This window comes from Myxine glutinosa, chromosome 10 (assembly GCF_964187855.1).
Source record: "Myxine glutinosa chromosome 10, kmMyxGlut1.1, whole genome shotgun sequence".
In the NCBI taxonomy this organism is placed as follows: domain Eukaryota; kingdom Metazoa; phylum Chordata; class Myxini; order Myxiniformes; family Myxinidae; genus Myxine; species Myxine glutinosa.
The window spans coordinates 78833861-78852485 of NC_136270.1; the positions used below are offsets into that span (position 1 = coordinate 78833861).

The window sequence follows — 18625 nt, forward strand, 5'->3', positions numbered from 1 at the left end:
ATCACTTGGTCACTGTCATGTCCAAATATTAGCTTCCCAGCTCAAAAGGTGCCTGAGATATTGGCCAAATGAGAAAGAAAATAAATAAATGATTAATAATGAAAATAAATAAATAATAATCATTAAAAAATTAAATTATGAATCAATTCGGTCACAGAACACATAAACCACCACCATTTCATCAGAATCTGTAACTGATTTATTTTTTATTTTTTAGTAATTAAGTGAATAATTAAATAATTAATCGATTAATTGATTAATTGATTAATCAATAAATCAAAAATATCCTTGATAGCCACATCACTTGGTCACTCATGTCCAAATATTAGCTTCCGAGCTCAAAAGGTGCCTGAGATATTGGCCAAATGAGAAAGAAAATAAATAAATGATTAATAATGAAAATAAATAAATAACAAGTACACATACATTCAAAGTACACCGCCCCCATGCCAAATAATTAAATATCCTACAGCGCGGCATTGCCGGGGCGCCTCCGGTGCCCGGCAATACCGCAGTGCAGCTCATAGAGGCTGCATTGGGAGGGAGAGATGTTCATCTAATTGATTGATTAATTGTATAATTAAAATCAATAAAAGATTATCGCAAAATATTTTCTTAATCAATTGGCTAATACCATAACAAAACCACTTGTGCTTCATCCGAAGATGTATCTTTTAGAAATTTAATCAAATAAGTCATTAATAAAAAATTAAATAATTGTTTGATTAATCAATAAGTTAATTCATCGATTAATCAATAAATAATGAATCGATGAAATGATTAATCAATTAATCAAAAATATCCTTGATAGCCACATCACTTGGTCACTGTCATGTCCAAATATTAGCTTCCCAGCTCAAAAGGTGCCTGAGATATTGGCCAAATGAGAAAGAAAATAAATAAATGATTAATAATGAAAATAAATAAATAATAATCATTAAAAAATTAAATTAATCAATCAATTCGGTCACAGAACACATAAACCACCACCATTTCATCAGAATCTGTAACTGGGGGAATTTTTTTTTTTTAGTAATTAATCGAATAATTAAATAATTAATCGATACATTGATTAATTGATTAATCAATAAATCAAAAATATCCTTGATAGCCACATCACCTGGTCACTCATGTCCAACTTTTAGCTTCTGAGCTCAAAAGGTGCCTGAGATATTGGCCAAATGAGAAAGAAGATAAATAAATGATTAATAATGAAAAGAAATAAATAATAATCATTAAAAAATTAAATTATTAATCAATTCGGTCAGAGAACACATAAACCACCACCATTTCATCAGAATCTGTAACTTAAAAAAAATAAATGTTGTAGTCATTAATTGAATAATTAAACAATTAATCGATTAATTGATTAATTAATAAATCACAATAGCCTTTGCAGCCAAATCACCTGGTCATTGGCATGTCCAAATATCAGCTTCCTAACTCAAAAGGTGCCTGAGTTAATGGTCAGAAGAGAAAGGAAATTTGATTAATTAAATATGTACTTAATTAATCGCGAATAATTAAACAACTCCTCAATTATTTGATTAATCAAAAAACAAAAAATACCATTTTTGACAAAGGACTTGCTCACTATTGTGCCAAAATTTCAGCTTCCCAGCTCAAAGGATGGCTGAGATATCGCCCGGACAAACAAACAAACAAACAAGAAAACAAGAAAGCAAGAAAACAACCAGAGTGAAAACTGAGTACTCCCTTTCAGCGTGCGTCACTGCCGAGCCCCCTTCGGTGCCCAGCAATGACGATTTGCAATGCCTGGAGATGGCATAGGAAAGGTGCAGTGCACAACAAGAAAGCAAGAAAACAACCAGAGTGAAATCTGAGTACTCCCTTTCAGCGTGCGTCACTGCCGAGCCCCCTTCGGTGCCCAGCAATGACGTTTTGCAATGCCTTGAGATGGCATAGGAAAGGTGCGGTGTACAAAAACAAACAAACAAGAAAGAAAGAAAACAAACAGAGTAAAAACTGAGTACTCCCTTTCAGCATGCGTCACTACCGAGCCCCCTTCGTTGCCCAGCAATGGCGTTTTGCAATGCCTGGAGATGGCATAGGAAAGGAGCGGTGTACAACAAGAAAACAAGAAAACACAAACAACCAGAGTGAAAACTGAGCACTCCCTTTCAGCGTGCGTCACTGCCGAGCCCCCTTCGGTGCCCGGCAATGACGTTTTGCAATGCTTGGAGATAGCATAGGAAAGGAGCTGTGTAACAACAAGAAAGCAAGAAAACAACCAGAGTGAAAACTGAGTACTCCCTTTCAGCGTGCGTCATTGCCGAGCCCCCTTCGTTGCCTGGCAATGACGTCATGCAGCGCCTGGAGATGGCATAGGAAAGGAGCGGTGTGCAACAAACAAGAAACCGGAGTGAAAACTGAGTGCTCCCTTTCAGCATGCGTCATTGCCGGGCCCCCTTTGGTGCCCGGCAATGACGTTTTGCAATGCTTCGAGATGGCATAGGAAAGGAGCTGTGTAACAACAAGAAAGCAAGAAAACAACCAGAGTGAAAACTGAGTACTCCATTTCAGCGTGCGTCATTGCCGAGCCCCCTTCGGTGCCCGGCAATGACGCCATGTAGCGCCTGGAGATGGCATCGTGAAAGGAGCGGTGTACAATTAGCTTGGTAAAGTCCCAACTGTAAAGAGACTGGCCAAAATGCCAAATATTACAATGACTGTCAAGCCAAGGCTGGTGTGATAGGTCAATGTCTGCACAATCCTTCAGATGGACGTTAAACTCAGTGTCCCGTCTGCTCGCATCATTGGTGGACATCAGCACATTGTCCTTCACAAAGTGTAGACGAGTGAGCATCTGGCACCCTGGCTAAATTCCTGTCACCTTCAGTCAAACGTCAGACCAGGCCAGCCTGTTTGTGAAAGACTTGGGTCAAAAACGTTCCACAGCCAAACCCACAAGAGGTGGAATAATGTGGGCCATTAAAGTATCAGTAGTTTGAAACAGAGGCTGGAATGTCTTTTTGGCACAGAAGCCAAGGTAGTGTGATTAAACGGCGAAAGTCCTAGGCCCACGGTACATTACGGTTTTGGCAGCTCTGATTAATTTGCACAATGGCACAGTGCAAATCCCCATGCACAGCTCACACTTGTATTGTAATCCATTTCCCTGTGGCTGCCGGCAGCTCAAATTTACATAGGTTGCAAACTTGCGTCAGACAATACAGCTCTCAAATGCACAAATCAACAAATCTTATAATTAATGTCCCTTTGCAAAGCTTACAATACGCTCTTCGTGTTTCTTAACGAGTCTTTATCCTCGCATTTATTTTTCATCCTTGTCTAATTATTTACACATGTCCACATGTGCATCCTATCTGCAGCCTCAGAATTCATAAATAAAGCAAAGTTTCTCTCAATTTGTGGTCTTTTCGACTCCGTGTCTTTTGGTGCTGTCAGGAGGTGTCATTGTTTTGTTTGTTTTCTCACCATTTACATTTCATTTTTCAAACGGTTGCACAAAGACAGGGAAGCCTCAAGCACCTTTGTTTGGAAATATGTGCAATTATTTTTATTATTTTGACGTACTGAAACCAACAGTGGTAGGGGTAAAACGGGCGTAAAATCGACAAGTTACGTCGTTAATAAACGTTTAGCACAATTGGGTGGTAGCTGTGTTAAAATGATAGGGAATGTGTCGAAATTTGTTCAGAAGCTGATAATCATGGCCCCATAATCAGTCCAAAAGGTTCCCACTCCCCCCCCCCCCCCCCCCCGCCTCCTCATTAATCCAAGGGGCACGGACAGAACAGGCAGTTCAGCGTGGACAGCACAGGGCAAGGAACTCAGTTAGTTCCGAGTTCAGCAGGGAAAGTTGGGGAGTAAGGTTAGCAGGACAGTCGAGTTGACTCCCGAGAGACCAGCAAATTGGACACGGCAGACACCAGAGAGGACTAACGACGCCTTCCAAATGCCTGTGTGCTAGAAGCTACGGAACCCGGACATGGCATTGCTAGACATGTTTTTACCTCCGCCACCAAAAGTGGATGGAGGTTATTTTTGTTTTCACCCCTGTCTGTCTGTTTGTTACTTGCAAAATGGAGGATTTTTCAAGTATATTCGTCAGTTGCATTTGTTATTCTGTCTGTGTTTGTCACTCACCTACAGATCACAATTCTAAACCGATCATCATGAAACTTCACGAAGTTGTAGAGGTTGTTACACTTGAGAAGCCTATTGATTTTGAGGTCAAAGGTCAAGATCAACTGGAGGTCAAATTTCAAAAATCGCCATTTTTCATCCGAGTGACTTGAAAATTGAACAGCATTTGTATATTGAGTCAATTGGAAAACAAACTATTTTGAGGTCAAAAGGTCAACTCAAGGTCAAACTTCCAAAATCATCAATTTTCATCCGATTGACTTGAAATTTAACAGCATTTGCACATAGTCACTAAATTGGGAAACCAAATATTTTGAGGTCAAAAGGTCAACTCAAGGTCAAACTTCCAAAATCATCAATTTTCATCCAATTGACTTCAATATTTAACAGCATTTGCATAGTACCTCACTAAATTGGTAAACCAACTATTTTGAGGTCAAAAGGTCAACTCTAGGTCAAACTTCTAAAGTCAATTTTCATCTGAAAAATCGGCACTTTTCATCCTATTGACCCGAGCTATGATCAAGATCGCCAATATTAATCTTGATGAAATGGACAATTTGCTGGATCAATGGCAACCTTTTTTCGGGGGAGGTGGGGGGTGGGGGGTGGGGGGGGGGGGTGGGAGATGAGCGGTGGATTTCGCAAGTATTGTGCTCTGCATGATGTCTTCTTGTTTGTTACTTGCAAAATCAAAGACCCTCTACCCTCTCCCTGCCCTTCCACCATCCTCCCGGCATCTACGAGGCGCACGTGGTCGACCAGCAACCCCCTTCTAGTAAAAGTCCAAAAATCCAGAATCACTGCTCACCTTCACCAATTGGAGAATGTTGCGTTTGTTATTCTGTCTGTCTGTCACTCGCCTACACGTCACAATTCCAAACCAAACATCATGAAACTTCACCAAGCTGTAGAGGTCGTCACAAATAAGAAGCCTATTGATTTTGAGGTCAAATGTCATCTGGAGGTCACATTTCTAAAACCGTCAATTTTCATCTGATTGAATTGAAAATTGAACAGCATTTGCACATTGAGACAGTAAATGGGGAAACCAACTATTTTTTGAGGTCAAAAGGTCAACTCTAGGTCAAAATTCTAAAATCATCAATATTCATCTGAAAAATAGTCACTTTTCCTGATATTTACCCCAGTTTTGTTCAAGATCGTCAATTTTAATCTTGATGAAATGGACAATTTCATGTCAATGGAAACCTTTTTGGGGGTGGGGCGGATGTTGCAAGTATTGTGCTCTGCATGACGTATTCTTGTATGTTTGTTTGTCTGTTTGTGAACAAGATATTTCAAAAAGTTGACGACGGATTCGGACTAAATTTGGCAGAGAGTTAGTGTATGTGACAAGGAAGAATTGATTCGATTTTGGTGAAGATCCAGATTCGGATCCAGCTCGTAGAATTTTAAAAGTGATTCTTCACCATTGGGAGATAGGGCCAAAAACAATATATGGCAGGATATCTCAAAAAGTTATGGATGGATTTGGACAAAACTTGGTGGACAGGCTGTCTGTGTGACAAGGACTAATCGATTCGATTTTGGTGAAGATCTGAATATGGATTCAAATACGAGAACTATTTAATTTTAAAGTGATTCTTCACCATTGTGTGATAGTGCTAAACCGATAAATAGCATGATATCTCAAAACCTTATGGACAGATTTGGATGAAACTTTGTGGACCGGTTGGGTGTGTGACAAGACCGACTGGATTCGATTTTGGTGAAGATCTGAATATGGATTTGGATGCGAGAACTATTTAATTTCTAAGTGATTCTTCACCATTGAGAGACCGGGCGAAAAGCAATATATAGCATGATATTTAAAAGAGTTGTGGACGACTTATGACAAAACGTGGTGGATGAGTTGGATTAGTGAAAAGAACAAGCCGATTAGATTTTTGTTCAGGTCTGGATCCAGATCTGGCCTATCAGTGGGATACAAAACATAAACTGTTCAGCAGGGCAGAGGTATGCTCTCTACCAAATGTCATTCTAGTTATTGTTGTTATTGCTTTTGTTATTAGAAGCAGGTTGGAAAACACCACAGTAAGCTATTTATACACCTTAACACATCATTTATCCAAGATGGAAAAACCCCTTGGGGAGAGGGGATATTATTAGTACAGTATTAATATTGTTTTATAATAACATTAATATAAGGCTATTAATCATAGTGTTATTACTTTTGTTATATAGAAGTTATATGTTATATAGAAGCCTTGGAAAAATGTCACAATTAGCTATCATAACACGGATATACACATTAAAATGGATTTCATCCAAAACAGAAAACCCCCTTGGGGAGGGGAGAAATAAAGCCATTACAACCTCTATCGTGTTACCCTCAGCGCTCCTGTCAAGTTTAGTTGAAATTGGATAAGTTACGACCGAATGTATCACGGTCAGACACCAAATGGTGTATATTAGTATGATGATAGAAAGCTATCTGTGTGTTTGCTTTCTTGTTCTCCCTACAGTCCCTACAATCGCTGGTTCCTTTTCCTTATTACAATAAACCTGTTTCATACCCTCTAGTGTGTAAGCCTGGTGCGCAGTTTGGAAATTGAGAATTATAACTGCGGCGAGAGTCAAACTCACGGTTATTGGGAATTTGGTGCCAAACATCATTATGAGGTTTGAAAACCGGTCGTTTATTCTCTCGGCATCTATCATTTCAGACGGACGAAGCAAATTTAGGCAACATATTGTTACGGATCTCAACGTCGGCCCCTTTTCCCCTTACCAAGGGGGGATTAATCCCCTTGTCCGCGACTGACCGACGTGGGTCCCGGGGGTCCCAACGCTCCTTCCGGTCGGGAGCAGCCAGGGTATTTGGTCGACGAAAAGTCCCAAGGACCTGAGTGCCACTCCTGACCGCGAAGCAGGGTAGGGACTCCCGCTCGAACCACGGTTTTAGCTGGTCTAGTTGCCGAGCGGTTTTTAGCAACCCGAAGTTCGAGTCATTAGCATTCACTAACCCGATTCCAAAACGTTGGCCAAATCATGCCACAGGTACTCAATGTGGAAACCTCTAAAGCGACCGAATGTGAAGAAGCAAAAAGGGGTAAAGAAAGAACACAGGGATTTATTAATTATTTACACACAACCAAAGCAGAAAAGAAATTATATGTAATTTACAGGGAAATGGAAGGATCAGAAGGACACAGAGCAATTCTAGCTTACCTACACAGTCTTACTTATTCCCAGGGACAACACAAAGGACAGATGACAATCAGACTTACACGGGGAATGAAGCAGAAATGATTGGCAGGAGGTGGATGGCTGGACGGACGAGAAGGTGGGATCACAGGGCGGGAAGGATGCGGGTCCGGTTGGTGTAATGGCGCGGCTCGAGGTGAGCAGCCGCCGACCCTCCTCAATCGTGTTCGCACGGCGGCGTTGCTTCGCGGCCGCAACTGCCGTCAAAGCTCAAAGCTGCGGTGGATTCAAAGCTGCGGGGGATTCAAAGCTGCGGGGGATTCAAAGCTGCGGTGGACTCCAAGCTCATCGGAGGTCTCTCGCTTATCTGTGGTTCATCTGCCGCATCTCCCGCATCTCTCCGGAGTCCTTCCCCACCCCCCTTTTATGAGGCGCGTGGCGATCAAGCCGCCGGCTGTTGGAAACGCCCATCGGTGAGCTCGCCTCGGCCTTGATTGGTCGCGAGGGCTCACCGATCCCGCCCCTTGAGGAGGTGTTGGCAAAGCCACGCCTTGTTCCTGGCGCTCGGCTGACTCCTCCCACCTTCTGCTCCGAGATGACCTCGTGTTCAATGGAGTCTTGGGGTGAAGGTGATGCCAATAACCCCACCCAAAGGGCAGCATCGCTGCCGGCAATTGCGATTTATGGTGGCAATTGAAAGGGGATTCTAACTTATCTGATTCGGTGCAATGCAGTGTCAATTAATGGGAACCAGAGCCTTAAGCTAATACACATAATAAGGAAATAACTATTTAGAAGGGTATATGATTTTCTACGTGCATGCGATGGATTAACTAAGGGGACGACCTTTGATCTTTACACTTAACGGAGGTATTTACAAGGATCATTACACTATTTACAGAGGGTGATATTTACAACAAAGGATTTTCAAATCCGCAACACAGGATTCGGGCACACAATGGCGAACTCCCGCACACTCCCCTCAGTGCCCAGGGAGCACGATCCTCGGGTTGGGGAAGGAAGACAGAGAAGACAGGTGAGTGAGGGGTAAGGTCACAAGGGTACACATCAAACAAGGCAATGCAGAATGAGGGGTGCATGGGAGCGAGCTGAGAAAGGTTCGTCCCTACGTACGCCCCCCACATGTGACCTACACTGCCCCCCTTGCCCCTCCCCGTATTTACAAAAGCCTACACATTTACAAATCCGTCACTACGTCTCGTCCTCCCTATATTTCCCCTATACCAAATTCGTCACAATCCCATTAATCCAAAATTTGCCATCACCAATTCATCATCAATCCTCATAAGGAGGGAGAGATGGAACATCAGCACAATGTCACACCCACGTCATGATGCATCTCACATTCCAAACATTTGCACCAAAATAATAAAAACATGGCATGGTGTGGAGTTGCGTCACCTCAGGTGAGTGGATGTAGATGGTGCGAGGAGATTTCAATCCTAACTATCCTCTAAATGACTTTAATACACTTTACACTACCCGGGGTCTTTCCCTGCCAATCCACTGGCCATCTTACTCTATGCGGTTTTAAGAACCAAATTCCCATTGACCAAACTGTGGTGCTTCCTCAATTTGGGGTCTCACTCCCCCGGTTCAACTCCCTGTGCCTTTGCACAATTTCAGGACTGGGTCGTGTGGCTCTCCCAGCAGGTCTACCCACCTGCACACCTCCACCACTGCAGTTGCCTCCGAGCTTACCTGCTCCTTACCCTAACCTATCTAACTGGGGAAGGCCCTCTGGCGCTCTCCCCACTCGGTGCCCTCTCTGCCACTGGGCTACCCGGGTCCGTCCTCCGGATCCTCGGGCCCCATCCACAACAACTCTACCGGCTCCCAGAGCCCACCTGCGGCCTCACCTGGCCGACATCCTAACAGTGGCGGGGTGCCCATTTAACTACACACACTAACAGGCCACACGCCCAGCCATTTCCACGTCACTAATGGACCCATCCAAACACCATTCTTCCACCACGCACCACAGATGCCAATATCCAACCACAATTTACCTACTCCCTCTACCTAACTCTTAAACTGCCCTCCCTGGGTATTCGTGATAGGGGTCCACTTTTCCCCCATTCACACCTTCGCACCATCCACCCCACTCCACAGTTTCCACCATACTCCCTCCACACCATCCATTCCATACTCCATATATTCCATACTCCATGTATTTCACACAACCATTCTCCATACACCTGTATTTGCACACCTGTGCCATCATACCTGGTGCTTCCTGCACCCTCCTTCCTCCCAGGCTTCTTCAATCATTCAATACAATGCACAACCACAATTGTTCCTCATGCACTGCTCCATACACTTCCACGCTCAATACAATCCACAATCACCATTACTCACTCGTACATTGCTCCATACACTTTCAACACAAACACACGGCACCATCTTATCTACCCTGGTTCCTTCTAACTTGGTGCTCCCCATCTTCCCTTTAAACTAAGCACATCCCACGTCATTAACAGCCATTCTAACCTCTCTATGTCCCCGACTACCTGTCCAATGTCGCTACTTACGCTACCGTTACCTATGGTCATCTCTAGGTCCCTACACATTATCCTAACCCTCCCTCGGCGAGCTTACACTGCCAAAAACCCCATAAAACTATAGCTCATGTGCCCCATGTTTGATGTGAGGGATGGCAGAGTTGCCATCCCACCACATCGGGCATCTCCCACTATCAATTTAGCCCATCCAATTCCAGCCAATCAAAAATTTGCCAATCACAAATTCCCTATCCCTACCAAATGTCCTTTAACTTGAGCCTCGGTGCGTCTTTACATTTCCAAAGCTCGGCTTCGCAAAGCCGAGCAATGAATGCGGTTGGTTCGTTGCCGGCGGTTGGGTCCGTCCGGCATTCGGTGCAGGGAAGGAGGCTTACTCGGGCCGAGATTCCACGCACCATCTCGGCACGGAGCCGTCCGATGCCCCAATCTCGGCCGGCCGGAACGCTGCAACCACAAGGGGTCGCCGTGCCGACCCTTCCTACCCGTCCTCGAACCGGGCCGCCCGCTCCGCTTAGCGGAGCACGGACGCGACCGTTCAGAGCGAGGCCCGGCGTGGATCGTGCACGGCGGTTCTTTCGAAACCGCCGTGGTTACGATCCCTGCTGGTTCCCGCTGCACACAAAGCCCGGCACGAACCGGGGGCTCGCTTCGGCTAAAAGTCGATCTAATCGCTGCTCCGTTTAACGTCGATGCTTCACTTGCATGCTCACACCACGCGTTCCGTCCCTTATTCACACATCCAGGTGTCTCCATACACTCCGTCATTGCACCTTCTCTTACAAACCCCCCAGGTACACTCATTACGCTCACAGACTTCGTCACACACCTGACCACCGCACACCTTCGTCGTTCGCACACCTCATCAACACACCTCTTCGCGCCCACTCCTCGTTCACATCCTCTGTGACAACCACGGGTGTGCACTCACCTGCACACCCAATCACGTGCTTCACTACCAACTCAAGTGTGCATTCCCACACGCGCTCAACCATTCCAGGTGTGCATCCTTTCATTCCAGGTGTACATTCTCTCTCACCTGCCACAACCAACTCGTGCTCCGTGTCACTCTTACTACCACACTCTGTCGTGCGTTCACTCTCACTCTCGACAGCACACTCACTCCTCGGCGCACTCTTTCCTCACACACACCTCCGTTACACACCTTTCTCATGCATCCTCTTGCGCACACTCTCCCGTTACGTCCTCCGTAACACTCACCACAGGTGTGTACTCTTCCGCTACATCCCCTGTAACACTCCCCATCACGCGCTTCAATGTGCCCCCCCGCACCCGTGCCACGACCAACTCACTCTCGGTCGCAGTCTCCCCTGGAGGCGTGGGTTCGAATCCCACTTCTGACACCAATTTGTTACGGATCTCAACGTCGGCCCCTTTTCCCCTTACCAAGGGGGGATTAATCCCCTTGTCCGCGACTGACCGACGTGAGTCCTGGGGGTCCCAACGCTCCTTCCGGTCGGGAGCAGCCAGGGTATTTGGTCGACGAAAAGTCCCAAGGACCTGAGTGCCACTCCTGACCGCGAAGCAGGGTAGGGACTCCCGCTCGAACCACGGTTTTAGATGGTCGAGTTGCCGAGCGGTTTTTAGCAACCCGAAGTTCGAGTCATTAGCATTCACTAACCAGATTCCGAAACGTTGGCCAAATCGTGCCACAGGTACTCAATGTGGAAACCTCTAAAGCGACCGAATGTGAAGAAGCAAAAAGGGGTAAAGAAAGAACACAGGGATTTATTAATTATTTACACACAACCAAAGCAGAAAAGAAATGAAATGTAATTTACAGGGAAATGGAAGGATCAGAAGGACACAGAGCAATTCTAGCTTACCTAACAGTCTTACTTATTCCCAGGGACAACACAAAGGACAGACGACAATCAGACTTACACGGGGAATGAAGCAGAAATGAATGGCAGGAGGTGGGTGGCTGGACGGACGAGAAGGTGCGATCACAGGGCGGGAAGGATGCGGGTCCGGTTGGTGTAATGGCGCGGCTCGAGGTGAGCAGCCGCCGACCCTCCTCAATCGTGTTCGCACGGCAGTGTTGCTTCGCGGCCGCAACTGCCGTCAAAGCTCAAAGCTGCGGTGGATTCAAAGCTGCGGGGGATTCAAAGCTGCGGTGGACTCCAAGCTCATCGGAGGTCTCTCGCTTATCTGTGGTTCATCTGCCGCATCTCCCGCATCTCTCCGGAGTCCTTCCCCACCCCCCTTTTATGAGGCGCGTGGCGATCAAGCCGCCGGCTGTTGGAAACGCCCATCGGTGAGCTCGCCTCGGCCTTGATTGGTCGCGAGGGCTCACCGATCCCGCCCCTTGAGGAGGCGTTGGCAAAGCCACGCCTTGTTCCTGGCGCTCGGATGACTCCTCCCACCTTCTGCTGTGAGATGACCTCGTGTTCAATGGAGTCTTGGGGTGAAGGTGATGCCAATAACCCCACCCAAAGGGCAGCGTCGCTGCCAGCAATTGCGTTTTATGGTGGCAATTGAAAGGGGATTCTATCTTATCTGATTCGGTGCAATGCAGTGTCAATTAATGGGAACCAGAGCCTTAAGCTAATACACATAATAAGGAAATAACTATTTAGAAGGGTATATGATTTTCTACGTGCATGCGATGGATTAACTAAGGGGACGACCTTTGATCTTTACACTTAACGGAGTTATTTACAAGGATCATTACACTATTTACAGAGGGTGATATTTACAACAAAGGATTCTCAAATCCGCAACAATATTTTGTTGGAGTTTCTGTATGTTGGAAACTGCAGATCTGTTTGGCTTTCCCGACAGACAATGCACGTTCTCTGAGGACCATCTGTCACTAAATTGGTGATTGTCTGAGTGGAAGATTTGACCTTGTTTACCACCCCACGGTCCTTCGTAACGTTAGTGTTTTTGAAATGGAGGATTGGGATTGAAAGTTGAAATTTTCAATTGATTAAAAAAAATTGAAAGAAAAGTGGGATTGAAATGGAGAACAGATGGTCTGGCATCTGGTGAGACAGAGAGACACAGAGAGAGAGAGACAGAGAGACACAGAGAGAGTGAGAGACAGAGAGACACAGAGAGAGAGACAGAGAGACACAGAGAGACACAGAGAGAGAGACAGAGAGACACAGAGAGAGAGACAGAGAGACACAGAGAGACACAGAGAGAGAGACAGAGAGACACAGAGAGAGAGACAGAGAGACACAGAGAGAGAGACAGAGAGACACAGAGAGAGAGACAGAGAGACACAGAGAGAGAGACAGAGAGACACAGAGAGAGAGACAGAGAGACACAGAGAGAGAGACAGAGAGACACAGAGAGAGAGACAGAGAGACACAGAGAGAGAGACAGAGAGACACAGAGAGAGAGACAGAGAGACACAGAGAGAGAGACAGAGAGACACAGAGAGAGAGACAGAGAGACACAGAGAGAGAAACAGAGAGACACAGAGAGAGAGACAGAGAGACACAGAGAGAGAGACACAGAGAGAGAGAGAGACAGAGAGAGAGACAGAGAGAGAGACAGAGAGAGAGACACAGAGACAGACACAGAGACAGACACAGAGACAGACACAGAGACAGAGACAGACACAGACACAGAGACAGACACAGAGACAGACACAGAGACAGACAGAGAGAGAGAGAGAGAGAGAGAGAGAGAGACGTTTCTGATGCAGCCACAATGTCCAATTGGCCTCCTTCCTGATGGAATACCATGGTGGATTAGGATCTGCTTGTACTTGTCAGCATTCAAGTCACCAGCACTAGCAGCAGAAATACACCCCCAAACCTGAACAGATACTTCCCCATGCTTCACAGTCGGCTGTAGAGTGTAGGCACATCTCCTTGTACATCTCACCAATCTTCCTTCTGACATACTGCCTTCTCTTCCTTTCAAAAATTTCAAACTTTGACTCATCACTCCAAGTACCTTTTCCCACTGATTCGAACCACAAATCTGATGTTTTGGCCATATTTCAGTCTCTTGACTTTGCTACCTTTATGCAGAAAGGGTTTTTTGACAGCAACTCACTGATGGAGACTACTTCTGATAAGAGAACTTCTGACAATACATGAGTCCACTTGAACTCCTGATGCCTGTGCCAGTTCTTTTGCAAGCTCAGTACGTCATTTTTATACATTTAAGGAACTCGTCTTCATGTATTTCTCATCTGTTTTGAAGAGATTATTTGACTTTCCAATCTGTTTTCTATGTTTATCTTCTCCAGTCTCATTATGTTTCTGTTGCTTAATTAAATGCCACACCTGGAAACACTCGTTTTTGTGGGATGCTTCTCTTGCAGAATTGCCTTATTGGTGTAAAACTCTTAGTTTGAGTCTCGTCATGTTTGATATCTTGGGCATAGTGTGGGCTTATATTACCTGCAAGAGAGAAATTACAAATTAATAAAAAGTTGTGGTGGCATACGACTGTGGCCTGTACGATTATTTGAAAATGAAGAAAAAATGAAAAACAACCAAAATCAAAAGGCAAATTATGGGAAACATTGCAAACTGCATGGAACAATCTCAAAATGTAATTTCTCCAGAAATTGTAGGAAAACATTTCAAAATGGATATCTGCTGTTTTGCATGGAAAAGGTGGTCACACCAAATATTGAAATTTCATGAACCAATAGCCATAAAATAAAATGGATTTTTGTTTATTTAATAAAACATAATCAGTATAACAACATTGTATTCATCAAAATATGCCAATGTGACAATGAAAATGTTTATTTTCAAGTTGGCCAAAGATTTTTGTGTACACACACACACACACACACACACACACACACACACACACACACACACACACACACACACACACACACACACACACACACACACACACACACACACACACACACACACCTAAGGAAGCATAGTAAACAGCATACAGTATATACGCACCAGGCAAGGGAACAGATTGGAAGCCAGCAGTGAGTGCATGCCGTAGCGCGTCTAAATGCCGGCTGAGCGTGTGGTTGTGGCTCCTCTCACTTGCCACATCACGCTCAATGCGCTCTACAGCAGCACGCAGACTTTGTACATGCTTGCTCAGCACAGCATTCTGCTCCTCAAACTCCACATTCGCTTTCCGTAGCCGGCGTAGTTCTGCCTCACGTGCTGCAGGGGAAGGTAGTAAGGGCATTTTATGAGATATTTCACAAATCTGTTAACTAAATTGTTACCAAAAAATTTCTTCACCAATATGTTTGTAAAGGTGTGTAATAACATGTGTTAAAATGTTGAAGTTCAACTCCCGTGGGAAACCCAGAAAAAAAGCTGTTGAATTCGGGTACCGAAAAATTATTTTCGAGAATTTTTTATTTATTTAAATCGGCCCTTAAGTAACTTATGAGGGGTCAAATAAGGGTTTTTCATGATTCTGAGTTGATTGTTAACATTTATATTTTCACTTTTACATTTACACACAAAGTAGCTTTTATTTCACATACATATATAATACTCAAGAGTTATTTCTCATTCACAATGTCAGAAGTTTCAACAGTCATTGTCTATGTCTTCTTCAGACTCAACAACATCATGACTGCAGTTTCTGCATGTAATGCCATTACAGACTCCACAGGCCGAGATGCACGTGACCCCATTCTTCTTGCAGCTGCATCGCCGGTTGCTGCAATCTCCATGACAATTACAGCTCGTGAACTGCAATAGCTCCTCAGGAGCCGTGGGGTCCGGTGTTGGAACTGGCTCATACCCATGCACACCTATTGTCCATCCATAGTCACTGGGGTTCAGAGACATGCTCTGTAGAAGGATCCAGTCCCGGGTCTGCAGGTAGGCACGGAGTGAATGTTGTGCAGCTGCACCCTCTGTTGGAGGTAGAGTCTCTGGTTTGATCACTCCTGCCGCTGCCTTCCTTGAGAACATGTTGTACCGAATTTCACCCAATGTAGTATCTCGTCCATGGTAAATGTACTTGAAAATCGCAGTACCAGCCTGAATCACTGTTTCCTTGGTGGCTTCTGTGTCAAGGAAGATGTCGATGTACTCAGCCGCGTCCCCTTCGCAAAACCTAAAAAAAAGCACCAGGTCTATGTCAAGTAAAGTATAATGTAAAACAGAAATAAAATTATTATTATATTAATGGAGAGACTTGGTGTTTCTTCAAAGAAAGGTTTCTTCAAACCTTTGCTCAAACACTGGCACTACTGGGTCTGAGTGTCTGGCTCCCATCTTCCCATCAGCCACCTTCTCCATGAAGGTCTTCATGTCACCACGCTCCTCCTCAGTGAAGGCAAGTTTCATGATGTGTTGATAGATGGCTGCATCGATGAGGAGGTGAACACGGATTGCCTTGTCAAAACATCCTCCATCCATGATGTGGTTGGCTGTCGTACTTCCAGGATAGATCAACTGGATCACATCTAGTAGTCCAGAATCTTCCATGATGTTACCCATTGATCCAAGATAAGACTTCAGCAGGTGAAAACCACCCAACCTTGGAATGACGGGTAGATTTGCCTGCTTTATTATATTCACAGCCTTCAGCCAAATCGGAAGATCAAAGGTCACTATAGCGACCCCAGCGCGCCGTATGCACTCTTTCAGAGTGGTGAAGATGGTGTTGAGGTCATTAGGGTCTCCTTCAATAACTGGGAGGAACTCGATCTGTGTGCTCTGCTTTGCATCATTAGCATGGATTCTCTTCATCCAGCCATTCCAGTTGGAGTGTGGGAACTCAGGATCGTTGGCTTTGATCACCCACCCCGCTGCCCAGAGTGTGTCACCTGGAGTGAGGAGTGGCTGATCATGAGCCAGGGAGGAGGAAAGCTCAGCGAGGGGGAGAAACATGATCGCGTTCGTTCCTATCTGTTTCCTGTTCGTAAATGGAATAATCTTTACTTCAGTTCCTCTCAGGATCTTAGCTTTGTCGAGTGCCTTCAACTTCACCCGGGGGAAAGCTGCTGTTGTCTGTGGATCTGGCAAAGGTGGTGCCGGAGAGGTGACTTCGATCCAACCCATTGAGTGAAAGGGAGTGTTTCCGTGAATAGAGACAATGTTTAAATCTATATTGTCTCCGCAACAAACTGAGTGACTGCATTGTTTGTTTCCCCAACCTCCATAAAGACCACCTGATCATTACTTGACAATTCACTTTCACTGGCTGGCACTTTGGCTGTCATCACTGATTGATCCTCAAGCGCAGCATCAACCGCAACCTCATCATTGATCTGTTCATCGGTTTCCTCCACAATGGTGTCAAGAGTGCCAGAAGTATCTGGAACATCATCTCCACTCCTACTATTAAGGAAGCAGTATTTGTAGTTTTGTGTCTCCGTGTAAGACTCAGTGTATCCCAGCCGGTGGAACTTGTTGAGCATCCATTTTGACCCAAATCTATGATCAAGTTGTATGGCAAGCCCCATTTGGTGTGGCAATACTCCAGACCGAGGTCGACAGGCCTTAATAAAATTCTGCCCCCAAACGGCAACTCTTTCGTCTGTCTTGACAATCGGTCTCAAGAACATCTCAAGGCTTGCAGGAACAAGTGTCAGCTGACTATCGATGTCAGTCATACTGTGTGGTGGGGTATGACTTTGGACCTAAATCAATCAAGGCAATATCATTGGATATGAACTTGAGTGCCGTCTTTATGATCTGAGTCTTCTCATCTCCATGGTCAAGATTAGCATGATGCACTCGCAGAATATTGTCGGTGCCATCTTCGAGACAGAGTACATCTGCCCTTCTTTCCTGTGTTGTGAAATACAAGGTGTCTTCGTATTTCTCTAGAAGTTTTATCTTTAGCCAATGCTTTGAATAAGAAAGGCTCTTCTCTGGTGACTGATCAAACTCCTGCAGCTTTTCATGGACTTGGTCCATGTTCATTACCCCATGCTCTAATTCTGAGTCTAACCATTCGCAGAATTCAATAAAAACTGCCTCTCGCTCCTCATCAATACTCCTCTGTCCTCTCTTCCTTTTTCCTTCCTCATCAGTCTTGGACAAACTGTCACCTCTCGCAAACATAAGTTTGCATCGCAAATGGTACAGTGTTTCTTCTGCTACCAAGTCGTTGATCCCTTCCAGGCGTCCAGTGACTTCAGTGCCCCAGTCATCCCCGCGACTCCGTGCTGTCTTCAGCAAGCTTGCCTTCAGTGTATCTGCAGTCAAATTATCTGGCACTCTGTATTTCTTTCTAGCTTGTGCTGGATTATTTTTGTAGAGCTGGGCTGGTTGGTTGCAAAGAATGCATACATCCTTATACAGGAGGTCAACTGACTGTGATCTTCTAGAACTGCAGCCAGTTGATGAACTGAACTCACAAGTAGTGTGTCTTCTCTTCAACTTTGATGACTCTTTCTCTGCCTTTGATGCTTGAGCTGACTTCTTGGTGGTTGCAACAAAGTTGTTGTACAGATCATTTTTACACTTCTGGTGGTACCTCAGTTTTCCTTCCTTTTGAGCCTCCTTCATACGTTCCACAACAGTAACATTTTCGACAGTTTCTGCTTGTTTCAATAAAGTTGAGTATCCCTTTGGAGTTGCCTGTATGAGCCTTTCAGCTGGTGTATCCGAGCGTGCACAGATGAAGCAATTGAGCACAGGTGGAGTAACGTCTTCATCCATATTGCTAGACTCCATGTCCTGCAAAGTAGAAAATGAGATATATTTAGAAATTATTTTTCCACAAAGGAGTTTCTGTGGTGAAATATAAATGTTAACAATCAACTCAGAATCATGAAAAACCCTTATTTGACCCCTCATAAGTTACTTAGGGGCCGATTAAAAAAAATAAAAATTCTCGAA

The 18625-nt window shown here is 44.8% G+C and overlaps 1 protein-coding gene across 8 annotated transcripts in view; it reads right to left on the reverse strand.

Annotated features, from left to right (window-relative positions):
• LOC137434069 (high mobility group protein 20A-like) overlaps nt 1–18625 on the reverse strand; it is a 124535-nt gene that overhangs the window by 36470 nt on the left and 69440 nt on the right. For all 8 annotated transcript variants that reach the window (XM_078785793.1, XM_078785795.1, XM_078785794.1 and 5 more), the window contains one exon: nt 14759–14974. In XM_078785793.1, coding sequence (XP_078641919.1) covers nt 14759–14974 — 216 coding nt within the window. The remainder of the gene's footprint in view (nt 1–14758; nt 14975–18625) is intronic.